The sequence below is a fragment of the Staurois parvus genome, unplaced genomic scaffold (genome assembly GCF_062004578.1).
Source record: "Staurois parvus isolate SC_StPar_1 unplaced genomic scaffold, SC_StPar_1.0 ptg000397l, whole genome shotgun sequence".
Lineage (NCBI taxonomy): Eukaryota > Metazoa > Chordata > Amphibia > Anura > Ranidae > Staurois > Staurois parvus.
The window spans coordinates 1,109,616-1,123,989 of record NW_028318193.1 but is presented as its reverse complement, the minus strand read 5'-3'; the positions used below and the strand labels follow the sequence as shown (position 1 = coordinate 1,123,989).

The 14,374-nt window shown below is 35.8% G+C and overlaps 1 protein-coding gene across 50 annotated transcripts in view; it reads left to right on the top strand.

Moving 5' to 3' along the window:
• Nucleotides 1–14,374, top strand: part of TRDN (triadin) — a 974,263-nt gene that overhangs the window by 127,052 nt on the left and 832,837 nt on the right. For 49 of the 50 annotated variants that reach the window (XM_089686429.1, XM_089686384.1, XM_089686382.1 and 46 more), the window contains one exon: nt 1,730–1,759. The exons of the other annotated variant lie outside the window; for it this stretch is intronic. In XM_089686429.1, coding sequence (XP_089542555.1) covers nt 1,730–1,759 — 30 coding nt within the window. The remainder of the gene's footprint in view (nt 1–1,729; nt 1,760–14,374) is intronic. 50 annotated transcript variants of the gene reach the window in all.

The following is a 14,374-nucleotide window of genomic DNA, read 5'->3' as shown; positions in this document are numbered from 1 at the left end:
TCTAGTAATACTACTTTTAAACCGACGACAATACATAAGTATTCCTTTTAAACAGCAGCAACCTTGAAAGTCCATTTACAACAGCAAATATTCAGCATGATTTTGTGCTTAAAAAAATCAATATAATCCTTTTTCATCAATGCTAAAGGCAGAAAAAATGTATAACAGAGTCCTTGTGTAAACTAGTTTTAATGCAGAATGTGTGCTACATCATACACAGCAGCAGAGATCTTTTGAAACATATCAGTGCTAGCATATCTCTGATTAAAAGAAAACTGTGATGTAGTTGTTTGTATGCTCCTCATTGTTTGAACTGTATGTTGGGTTTTTTTCAGATGCTCAGCTGCTTAAATGCATACGAGATCTATTTGCTGATTATAAATAATCCTGAATAAACAGTTTTCTCCAAAAGACAAACTACAGATATTTTCTAAACTTTTTATTTTTAATTAGGCATGTGTAAATCAAACACTAAAAGGCTATGACTTGAATTTCAAATCAGATAATACAAATGACTGGTATTACAAATTCAGGAACATTTTAACTTTTATCTTTCAGGTTGTTTTTTTCTTGTTTTTTGTTCTGTTTTTTTAGATTACAGATAAGCAAATTTCTTAAAATTCTGTGAAGGAATCTCATAATCTGCTCCCATAATTTAATATAGCAGCCCTGGATCCATCATTATGTTATTATTTACTATTAACCTTTTTACACACACGTGTGTGTATATATATATATATATATATATATACACACACACACACTTTATTTACAAATGATATCTGCCTAAAACAGCAGACCAAAAGGGTGTTAGCATTATTTTGGAAGGTTATTAGTCATCTTTGTGTTTCAATAATGTTTATTTGATTTAATAAGGAACAATCAAGCATTAGTTCCACCCATGCAGGGGCTAGCTTTGGCATTTGTAAGGTTGGCTTAAACAATAACAAAAGAAGGCAAAATAAGGCAGTAGGAGATAACAGAAATGACACAACAGCAATAACTAGGCATAACTTTTAATCCATAAAGGTCAGAAGGCCCTGGAGAGAATCCTCAAAGCTCTTTAACAATGTAGAACTTTATACATTTAAGTTAAGGTTTTCCCTACTACTAGTCAAATACTGCATGCATAGCATATACAGTAACTGGATAAATACACATGTGTGGAAACAAAATTGCCTGATTTATTAATGGTGCTTTGAGTGATGCATGTAAAACATAACATTTTCAGCCCTATTCAATAAAATGTGCTTCGAGCAAAGTTGGTACTACATAAAGTAAACCAACTAATGTCATATTTGCTTGCTCAGTGGAGTTTTTCTTGAGTCATTGTTCCCTCCCAGCAGGGATTTCATTTTAGCTACTTACAGACCCTGCAAGGGATTCCCCCAGTATATCACAGAGGGTGGTGAATCTAACCTTACAATCTTCTGCACACTCTGCAAGTAAATTAAATTTATCCAGGGATCTTCAAGGTTTCTTGAAAATTCCACTGCAGGCAAATTGGTCTAATCATCGCTTCGCACAGGAAACAAAATTAACTTTACAGAAATCTGACCTGTACCTGATGGTTGCAATGAGTAATGCGCTAAACACTTTGTTCGCTGCACTGTTTTATTTAATAATTCCATTAATATATTAATTAGTAAAAAAATTTTGTTTCCTTTTACCTAAAAAGAAGCAATGCTCAGCAGGGTGTCTCATTTGATCTTCTTTTATTCCAATTCAGGACTTGCAGAGCCTGTTGTGAAAAAAATAGGTTGGTAGTTCAGTTTTCTACTATCATAATTTTAGGATTATACTATCATTTATTTTATAGTTTTTATTTTATTATATAGCAATAAAGTTTGAGGGATGGCCAAGTAAAAGTACATGATAAGGCTTTGTCAGTGACTTAAGTTGGCTTTACAATGTTCCTTTTAGCTTCTGATATTTGTACATTTTATTGTCCACCAAGTAAAAAAGATATAAAAAATATCTTACATGAGTTATGCGAAGGGTATTTTATGTTAACATTCTGTAAGTAGTTGAACTGATAAAAATCAAAAATGAATTTGTTAAAAACTTTCCATTTATGTAAATGCTTTAACACATTTTTTAAACAATACCTTAAGAAGGTACCAACCCAAAATCAACACATTACTGTTATTGTTCTCTCATTATCCATTCAGAACACCCCAATTCTTTTTATTCTGACTTTCTTAAATGGCTAAAACTTTGTTCCCCAAACTAATGAGTCTCACCTCTTCTTGCTGGTCTACTTCAAGATATGAATATTAAAAAAATACTAAAGGACTGAACCACAATATAACTGAGTAGACCATGAATCCAGTTGCAGAAATCTTTCTGCCACACATGGTTGCACATAATCAACCCCTTGGCGCTGGCACCTCCCAGCCCTTTAAGGGGTTTAAGATGCCGGGAGGTGGGGCAGGGTTTCTGATCATGTGACTACCGTGATTGGCTGCCACAGTGGTCACATGATCAGAAAGCTCCTTACCGCAAGTAGAAATCAGGAGCTTTCCAGTAAAGCTGTTCCCGGGAGTGCACATGGTGCATGCTCTCGGCACAGTTCTGTTTATCTTTAGGCACTCATTTATACGGTCTCTCTGCATTAAGGCCAACCCCATGAGAGGATGCATATATGCGTTGCGGCCGGAGGGAAGTAGTTAAAGCCAATGGCTGAGTAAGCCACCTTAACCTTCATAAAACAAGGTGTTAGTTTTGGGTAGACTAACACTGACAGCACTAGTGTAAGTTTCCTGCATTGACAGTTAACCTAAAATGACAGGAATTATCTTGAGCTTCACAGGTTTTTTTTTTGTAATGTAGCAAAGCAAAAGAAGCATGCTGACAGAGATATATGATCAGTGGACTTTATCATATTTTGCTTGTTAGTAAGCATTATGATTAGTTTCTGTCTATCCCGTTATCTAGGCCTGTTTGTAAGAACTCTGCAGACCATGAAAAGGCACTGAAACTAAGAAAATACACATTCTAAAAGGAAGCATAACAATATACTTCTTATGATATGTACAGTAAATGTACCAAACGTTATCTATATTGAACTTTTAAGGTAAACTGCCAAATAGCAGACAACACAAGATGTTTATCGCTTTTTTCCCAAAAAATCTTTTTTTTGCATTTCACTTTTATAGCATATAATATAAATATGCAACAATTGTCATTACAAATGTTAAAAAGGAAAACATAAATTCAGAAAGAGAATATTCCACCATATCTGCTCCATTTGGAACAGCACAGGGTTGTTTAGGGCTGCCCCAACACCTACTGTATATGTTTCCACTGTATACAATGTCTGTATCCTTACCAATCAGTGTACTAATGGAATGACAGAAGAGAAATATTCACACTGCCTATGTTTGGTAAAAAAGACCATGTTTATCACATACACTGGTGTCTCTCCTGGACAACTACTTTAATCCCCTTAACTTTTAACACCCTTTCCCTTGTAGTGGGAGCTCTAGGGGTTTGCTAATGACTTTATTATCCACCCCCCCCCCCTTTAAACACAAAAACACACACTAGGGGTTATTTACTAAAGCTAGAGAGTGCAACATCTAGTAATGTGGTGCAACTCTGTATAGAAACCAATTAGCTTCCAGGTTTTTTTTGCTCAAGCTTAAATGAATAAGCTGAAGTTAGAAGCTGATTGGCTACAATGTACAGCTGTACCAGATTCTGAGTGCACCAGTTTTAGTAAATCTCCCCCACTGTCTTTAACTACTTAAAGTCTGGATACTTTCACCCCCTTCCAGCCCAGGCCAATTTTCAGCTTTCACTGCTATCACACTTTGAATGATAATTGCGCGGTCATGCAACACTGTACCCATATGAATTTTTTTAGCATTTTTTGAGACAGATACAACTTTATTTTAGTGGTATTTATTCACCACTGGGATTTAAATTTTTTTGCTATATAAATGAAAAAGTCCAAAAATTTAGAAAAAAAGTGTTTTTGCAAATAAATAATCTTTCTTCATAAATGTTGGCTAAAAGGTATTTATCTATCTTTTTAGTAAAAAAAAATAGCCCAAAATAGTTTCTAACCAAAAATGATAATTTTTCTACAAAATGTTCTACATTTTGTAGAAAAAAAATTCTACAAAATTTTTTTATTTTTATTTGTTTTTTTAACATACTGTCACCCTAGCAGTACAGTGTCACCATAATGACACTGTACTACTTGTGGGAGGTGATGAAGATTTTTTTTTTCTTTTTTTATGCTGATTGCTTTTACACTCATAAAGCCTGTAAAAGCAATCAATTCTCCTTCTCTCTGGCTGCATCTTGCAGCCATTGAGAAATACTGTGAAAACTGTGATTGGTCACAGCTTGTCAGATGGTACAAGGCTGTTGTGAATAGACTTGTACCACGTGACCTCTGTGATCATTCACAGATTTCACTAGTAGTAAGCAATGATGTCAGAAGTGACATCTTGTTTACTACTATTCATGTGATCACTGATTGGCCAATCAGTGATCACAGGAATCGGGACCTCACACAGAGGTTCCATACAGTGATCAGTGTTCCGCTGTGTCACAGCAGGCAACGATCACTGTGCAGCATGCTCCCAGGGAGCGCGCACAGGCAATGGATGCGGGGAGACATTTAGAAACGTCAACCTGCTTCAACAGCGCTCTCATCTGGCCGTTTATCTACATGGGCCGGACGGGAAGTGGTTAATTCATCTACCTCTCACTTGGATTTACTTTGCTACCCAGTCCAGACTTTCTTGACATTTGTGTGCTTATTAAAGGCAAGATAAGTAACCATTTCATTGGAATTTAGCCCTGATAGAGACATAATGCTGATTTTTATTTAATAAAGATAATAAGGAAGGAATTTTGAATTAAAGGAGAAGTACAGCCAATGCTCTTTTGGCTGTACTTCTGTGGATCACAGGAGTTTAGTTCATTCTGCAATCCTGTAACCCGTTTTTAGCTGACAGCAGGCTGAAGCCGGTTGCCAGCTGATGTCACTCATCTAGGCTGGGGAAAGATCCTGACTTTAAAGAGCTTAAGCTTGTTGCTCCCCCTCCACAGCCCAGCACTCCAGTGAGCATGGCAGGGGGAGGGGCAGAGCAGACAGCGATGACTGACAGTCACCACTCTCTGCTCAGAGCGGCTGAGAGAACTCAGTGATCAGCAGTCATGTGATCACAATTACAGCCGACGGGGGACAGATGCAGCATTGGTCCCATGCTGCATCCACCTTGATAACTATTCTAGGGGGAAAAAAACAAACAACATTCTTATCTTTTAAAAGGCCTGACATTTCATTGTGTAAATTGGCTGAAGGGTTCACTTTAAGTTTCCTTCTACTATGTGTTAAAAATATTAAACGTAACCATTATAAATGTGCAAAATTGCCTCGAATAATTACTTCAAATATTTTTTAAACTCTTTAGAAAAACACTTTAAGTACAATAAATATATTTTGATAAGTTTATGATGCATGATACAGTTTCTGATAACTGATAGAAATTGAAAATACGGATAATGTTTGCCAACCTAACTAAGAAGATAAATAATGAAATGGTAATGTGATATAGGCTAATACTACAGTGCATTTAACAGTAGTCTTGTTTGATCATAAATCAAATAATACAATTAATATCAACGATGGCATTTGCCAAATGATCTCTTATCTTGAATGCTATTTGTTACTTAAAAGAGATTACAAAGAATAGCAGCTGAGTGATAAATGATGGCTAATGAAGATTATATGTTAAGCATGCAAGATGCTGACAATACATTAATGAAGGATTTCAATCTTCCCGTAATACATGAGAAATGAATCAATGCCAATGGGAAGTACCAGCAATGCTTTTAAATGTTTATATTTATTACACACCGTACTATGTACATAAATATTTTCAAATGCCCTTGAGTATTTCATTTTACACCAAAAAGTTTGTTATAGATCTCTATCAGAAGAGATAGAATTTTTATCAATCTATGGAGTTTCAGAAATAAATTGATGTCATCTGCACTATGAAACTTTGGGTTAAACACCGTTGAGTCAATTTATTAAAGGCTGTTAACTTTGCAATAGAAACTGCACTTTGCAGAGAAAGTACGCCCAGAGCCTAATGAATGAGGTGAAGCTCTAATGACTTCCATCATCCAATTATGTGCAAGCAAAAATGCAGTTTTTTATTTTCCTTGCCCATGATTGGTTATTTTTTGCAAAGTAAAATTTCACTACATTCGCTAAATTCTTGTGAAAGTTGTCTTACAAAATTAACAGCCTATTTAATTTTAGTAAAGCAACCCCCCGTGAGTAGATATGAAAATAGCATAATTGTGAATGTATATTTATAGGTTTATGCTTGCTGTTTCCTTCAGAATCATAGGTACTACACATACGCAGGTAAGAGTGGGCATACCCCTGATTGGTTGCCTCCAAGAAGAACACATCAACTTTTAGTGACTGGGCCTGTTTTTTGTGCTGGAGGATATTGTTGTCTCCATGAAGGGATCCTTTATGTCTGTTGAGATTGAATGAAAGCCTTATCTGAATGATTCTGGAGTGCTAGTGATATAACATTACTTCTAAAAATGCATATGTTGGTGCCATCTATAACATGTCATCTCAGCACCTTTTATGATAACACCTTCCACTTTATTATTATTATTATTATTACATCGAGTTTATATAGCGCCAAAGGGTTTGCTCAGCGCTGTACAATAGAGGGGGGGACAATACATGAAACAGTACAGCAACAACAAACAGCACACGAGGGGTTAGAGGGCCCTACTCTTTCGAGCTTACAATCTAGCAGAGAGGGGGTAGTGGTACAGGAGGAAGTGGCTGTGGGGGATGGAGTGGTAGGAGGAATGAAGGAGAGCGGCTGTTAGGTGAGGGTGGGGTAGGTTTCCCTGAAGAGGTGGGTTTTCAGGGAGCACCTGAAGGTGAGGAAGGAAGGTGACAGTCTGATGGATTGGGGTAGTGAGTTCCAGAGGATGGGGGAGGACCTGGAGAAGTCTTGCAATCGTGCGTGGGAGGAGGAGACCAGGGAGCAAGATAGAAGGAATGTTTCGGGTAATTTACCTTCTTACTTTGTGTATGCAGGCCTTACATTATTCTTTAAATGTGTAGTTCCCTCTAACATAAACCTGAAGGAGAGAGTTGTGGAATACATTCTAATAATGAATCATGTCCTCAAAGGTACTATTCAAAACAATGAACCACAAATGGAAACTCTCCATCACAACAACCAACACCCTATTTAAGGCTTTTCACAGTCTCAAAATCCACTAATTCAGGATTGCAGTGTTGATATCATGCATATATCATATATTAACTGCTCTGATATATCATATGTAACCTGTAACTTGCGTTGTCCCACATAAATTATGAAAAGCTGAGGACTACATATAAGAAACATTCACATCACTCAGCACTCTGATGCCACCAGACCAGTGCAGGAAGCCCCCAGATAGTTGCCCGCAGCATACATGATGTCATTGAACAGCTCCTTGAACCACAAAAAAATCTCTTCAATGCATCCAATATTTAGGTGACGAAAATGTAGTACTCTCATAACCATTTCAGCTAAGGAAGGTTTCACCCCTTTCCTGACCAGGGCATATTTTGCTATCTGGCACCACAATATTTCAACTGGTAATTGCATAGGCATGCAACGCTGTACACAAACAAAATTTATATCCTTTTTTTTCACAAAATGTTATCACCACTGGGTTTTTAATTTTTTGTGATATAAGCAAAAAAAGACCTAACATTTTGAAAAACACAATAGTTTCTACTTTCTGTTATAAAAAATATCAAATAAACTCAAATTTCCTTTTAAATGTAGGTAAAAATTCTGCTACATATCTTTGTTAAAAAATACCAAAACGTGTATATTAATTGGTTTGCGTGAAAGTTATAGTGTCTATAAACTGTGGTATATACTGGAATTTACACAACTTTTACTTTCTGAGTTCCTATCACATTTCCTGAGGTACTAAAATGCCAGGACAGTACAACCCCCACCCCCAAATGACCCCTGTTTGGAAAGTAGACACCCAAAAGAATTTTCTGAGAGGCATGTTGAACCCATTTTTTGTCAAGTTTTTAAAACATGACAAATAAAGTTTTCCTTTTTTTGCACGAAGTTGTCAATTAACACCTCAAAAGGTGCTATAGACCAGTCAGAACGTTCCTCCTTCTGAGTGGACATCATATGATTTCCTGTCAGAAGGTGCCACGCAGAGGCAAGATCTGTTACTGTCTGTGTCCACGGGACACAGCCAATAACAGATCACTACATTGGCCCATTGCCAGTGTCATGTGACCGCTGTGAACAATCACAGTAGATCATATAACAATTGTATATAATGGATGGCTTCCTGTTATGCCATCCAATGTATACAATTGTGTTGTTAACTGTGATTGATCAAAGCAGTCACATGGTACAAGACAGGGCCATTCACAGCCCATCTGTATCATCTGATAAGTTTTGCCTAGTCACAGCTAATCACAACAAAAGACTGAATGAATCAGTTTCATTCAGTAACAATGGTTGCTAATATCAATAAAAATCCATTGGTATTAACAATCATAATGTGTAAAAAAAAAAAATCTTGATCACTTGCCCAGAGTAGTAAAATGTTACTATGGTAATATTGTTTTGCTCTGGTCACAGTGTATTGAAAAAAAAATAGTAAAAAAAAGAAAAAAAAAGTAAAGTGTTGCATAAACTGTTGGCGCTGTATAAATCCTGTATTATAATAATAATAATAATAAAGAAGAAAAAAAAATAATAGAAAAAAAAATGAAAAAATTACAACTTCAAAAAACCCACCATGCCACTTACTAAATACCTTGGATTGTCTATTTTCCAAAAATGGGTCATGGGGTGTTTATCCTGGCGTTTTTGGGCCTCAACAAATGAGATTGATCCATCAATGCATCAGGAGTGATCGATTGGTTATATATATCATGGTTTGTGGACTCTATAACTTTCCTGCAGACTAAATAATATTCACTAATTTGGGGTATTTTCACCAAAGAAATGTAACAGAATACATTTTGACCTAAATTTATAAAGAGAGGTTATTTATCTGCAAAGTTTTAGAACAGAAACAAAGAAAAAACATTTTTTTTTCAAAAGTTTTTAGCAAAAAATAAAAACTCAGTGGCATTAAATACCACCAAAAGAAATCTCTATTTGTGTGAAAAAAATGATAACAAAATATTTATGGGTAAAGTGCTGCATGACCGCGCAATTGTCACAAAGTGTTACAACACAGAAAGCTGAAAATTGGCCTGGGCAGGAAGGGGATAAAGTGTCTGGAGTTGAAGTGATTAAATAATATATTGTTCATATGTGCCATGGGTATATATGGAATTACACCCCTCATGTAACTTCATTACCTATTACAATCCTATATACAGGCACTGAAATGCCTGGATAGTCCAACCCCCCCCCCAAAATGACCCCTTTTTGGAAAGTATACACCCCAAGAATTTTATAAAAGGCATGGTGAGCCAATGGCTCCTGCTTGCTGTCTTAGGTAATGAGGAGGCAGAGACCCGGGACAGCTGAGGATGTTATTTACATCGCTGGATTGCGATTAGGCTCTGGTAAGTATTAGTGGGAGCTGGGGGAGCTGCTGAAAACAGAAGGTTTTTTTACCTTCATGCATAGAATGCATGAAGGTAAAAAAACCTTTAGCCTTTACAACCACTTTAACTTTCATGGTTAAATTTATAGCTATTTTCTCTTAAGATTGAATGCTAAGTATTGACATCTATCAATAAGGAGAATTCCCTTTACTTTGTAGAGATTTTCTATAATTTCCCAGACAGGAGGTAAAAAGGAAAATTGTCCCACTGTAACAAAGTCAGTAAATATTAACAGTGGGGCAATTTTCCTTTATATATCCTGTCGAGGGTCTTTAACACTCCCCTGCTCTAACAATACAAGTTTTGGCTGTACAAACACTTTAATTTAACCTAGTCCCTGGGTGACCCACAAAAAAGGTAAAAGTAAAATATTGCTACTACAAATACCATAGTGTGGAAAAAGGGAATTCTTTTCTAAGTAGATACAGTCTTCTGAAGCATTTATCTAAGTTTTTAAAAAGTCCTCACTATTGTAACAAATGTATGCCTACAAGCTGTATCTACCATTTACTCTATGTGAGTTTACCATTTGTAGTGCCAAGAACAAATGGTCCTTTTAACTACCAATAAATCTCCTCTTTAAGAACCTAACAGTGGTATATTTTATAAATATTACACTGTAACAACTTGGGGGTTGTGTAGCTCAATGGTAGTGCTTCACAAATTTCTCCACACCAGAAGTGTTTTTTCAGGGCTTATTCTGCCTATTTTTATTTTTAAATGGCAAAACAAGAGTTCAACACAAGACATCAATTGCCCACGCAGGGGTTTCCACCATCAAAACGAAAAAAAAATTAGCATTTAGGCCTCCTGACTAACTTTGCAGCTCTACAGCTCAGGCCTCATGCCTCGGTCCTCCAGACCATCTAACACACATCCCAGTGCTTGTGCCCCAAACTCTGTACCTCTGTCATATGCATATAACATACAGTGCCATGCTTTCTTTAAATATATGATTGCTGATAAATGAAGCAACAATGACCATATGTGAAAATAGTGAACATGTGTGAAAAGAAGTCTTTAAATATAACGTTTTTCTCCAACTTGAAAACAACATCACAATTTCATATCTTCATGCAATGCAAATCCTCCACCACAAACACCAGATGTGCCCTCACTGGAGTTTTTGACCTCACTGTGTAGTTTGATAAAAGGGGTAGGATCAGGTTGTTTTAATATCCCTGTAATTTCCGATATCATGTGGAAAACCTTATACCAATAGCTTCTAATATTTTTACATATCCATAATATATGTAATAGAGTACCAATCTGACCGCAGTTTCTCCACCATTGAGGACTATGTTGTTCTGAGAATTTGACCATTTGGTAAGGAGTTAGATACCATCTTGTGGAAATTTAGTGCGTTATCTCTCAAAGATTAGCACATCTAGTAGCTGAAAGTAGCTGAAAACACATTCCTGAATGCACATTCCCACTGCTCATTAGAGATTTCAGTCTCAAAGTCTTTTTTCCCACTTGCTTAAGGGAGTAGTCTTGTTAAATTCTGATTTACATTGTAGAAGGTTATAAAATAGGGTTATACCACCTGATTTAGGAGTAGCGGAGCTATAGAACTGTAAAGATACTTTATAGGTATATATATTGCTTTTACTGGATGTTTCGATAGGCAATGACTGATGCATATATAAGTGGATTTTACAGAAGCGAGGAAATTAAATTCTTTCATAAGGAATTCACAATTTTTTATGTTGTTTTTAACACAAATATTTTGTATTGTGTGTATGCCATTATGTTTCCAATTCGAGATATCTATGCTAGGCATTACGACTTCTAAGGCTGTTATAGCTATAGGAAGATGACTTATTCTGAGAGGATCTATAGGCATGGAGCTTAAGGATTTGCAGGCTTCAATTGAGGCTTGTACAGAGCAAGTAATAAGAAGGGAATTTTTTGTGAGTCTGCGTAATGAATTATGTTGATTAGTCTCCGGGTTGCGTCAGATGTTTGTCAACCTTTAGTAAAGCCTAACTGATCAGGCCTGATCAAATCTATATTGACCAGTCTGTATGCTATAATTTTAGCGTAAATCTTAATATCAGTATTTAATAAAGAAATAGGTCTGACATTTTGTGGGTTGTCTGGATCTTTACCTGATTTGGGGATTGTTAAAATTAATGCTTGTAGCATTTCGGAAGGTAATGAAGTGGAATAAAACATGTCAGTGTATAGTTGGTTTAGATGAGGACTCAGGGTATTTTTGAAAATTTTATAGTATTTACTGGAAAATCCATCTGGTCCCGGACTTCTGCTATTGGGTAGTTTTTCTATTGTTCTGTTTATTTCATTTATTGTGCTAGGGGAGTTTAAGATACTTAATTGTGATTTTGAAAGAGTGGGTAAGTGAATTTGTGATAGAAATGCTTGCATGTTTTCTATAGAAGGCTGGAGAGTGGATTTGCCTTGATTTAGGTTATAAAGCGAATCGTAGTAACTGGCAAATTAATTTGCTATTTCTTGAGGACTAGTGATTTTAATTTTATCTTTTGGGCTGATAAGATGTGGTATTTTAGTTCTAGTATACAGGGATTTCATTTTATTCGCTAGGTATTTCCCTGCTTTGTTTCCATTAGAGTAGTAGTTGAGTTTTAATCTTTGCGTAATTCTATCAAATTGGTACATTAGTAAGGAGTGTAATTTGTTTCTTCGTGTGGAGAGTGTATTCGAGGTGGTGTGATCGACTTGAGCTTTATTTTGCATTTCTAGTTTGTGAATATCCTGTAGTTAGTCATTAAGCTGTTTATTTCTTTGCTTTTTAGCTGTAGTGCACATTTGTAAAATTATACCACGTATATATGCTTTGTGAGCGCACCAAAGGGTGCCAGAGTTTGATACAGATTGCAAATTTATATGGAAGAACTCCTCAAGATGTTTTTCAAGTATCAAGTTATTGTTGGGGATTTTTATAATGGAGGAATTTACGTGCCAGAGGTTGTGTGGTTTTAATAAGTGGTTATCTGAAAAAATAACTGAAACCGGCAAGTGGTCTGACCACATTATATTGCCTATGGTTGATGTAGTAACATTTTGCAGTAGCCATTTATCTACTAATATAAGGTCAATTCTCGAATAAGATTGGTGTCTAGCCCCCAGAATTGTAATAGACTATAGTCTCTATGATGAACTAGTCTACAATGATTGGATAGATAATGCTTTTTATATCCTCTGCCTAAATTATATACATGTTCCTCTATTCTATCTTTTAACGCCCTCTTAGTTTTACCTACATAAAAAAATCCACAAGGGTATGTCAGAACATAAACTACCGCTTTAGCGTGACAAGATATGAAGTCCTTAATCACGTACTCTCGTCCTGTATTGGGGTTACTGAACATCTTTATATTGTTGTTATTTTTCACCCTTATACAGCTATAGCAATTCCCACATGCATAAAATTTTTTTCCATCAAAAAAAGTGTATTTTTTATTATTATTACTTGGAGGATCTATTATATGGGGAACTAACCTATCCTTAAGTGTTGGTACTTTTTTGTATACGAACCTCGTATGGGTGCTTATATGTGCTTTAAGATGTTTATCATGATGGAGAATGCGCCAATATTTGTGTATGTATACATTTTTTCTGATACAATTACAAATACTATTTACAAAAGGAAGGGGTTGCGATGGGCGCAAAATTTGTGCCCAGTGTTGCCAATTTATACATGGCAAAATGGGAAGAGTACATTTTCCATACTTTTAGACCAGAAATTAAATTCTATAGAAGGTTTGATGATCTGATCCTCATGTCGAATGGAGAGCAGGATGACCTAAATATGTTAATTGTATGGCTTCATAATAATAATAATAGGAATATTCAGTTAACAGCGGATATTAGTAAGGAGATTATACACTTCCTTGATTTGGAGGTGATGATCAGCGAGAATACAATTATTACCAAAACATACTTTAAAAACACAGACAGAAATTTGTATATACCCAACAACAGTTGTCATTATAAGCCATGGTTAATTAATTTTCCGAAGGGACCATTTGTATGAATCAGAACAAACTGCACTTGTGATGAGGACTTTGAAGAGCAAACTAATAAACTTCTAAATATGTTTGCCAATAAAGGCTATGACACATTGGGTCTCAAGAAGGAGAGGCAATTAGTGAGCAACATGAATAGATCAGATACATTAAAAGATAAAGAAAAAAATAATATAGATAGGGAACTAGTAGTGGTGATGAATTTCAATATGCAATATAAACAAGTAGAAGGCATCATATGCAAATATTGGTCCATTCTCCATCATGATAAACATCTTAAAGCACATATACCCACCAATCCGAGGTTCATATACAAAAAAGCACAAACACTTAAGGATAGGTTAGTTCACAATATAATAGATCCTCCAAGTAATAATAATAAAAAATACTTTTTTTGATGGAAAAGGTTTTTATGCATGTGGAAATTGCTATAGCTGTATAAGGGTGCAAAATAACAACAAAAGGGGTAGTTTATGTTTTGATGTGTCCTTGTGGATTTTTTTTTATAGGTAGAACTAAGAGGGTGTTAAAAGAGAGAATAAAGGAACACACATATCCTGACACATATCCCCCCTCTTGTTTCACACCAGAGGGAGAAACACACCAATTCCTCACATGGCACCTCTGTGCCAGCTATCACCCACAAGGGTCCAATCCTATTTTACCTTTTTTCTTTTTCCTTTAAAGGGGGACTCTACCCACATTT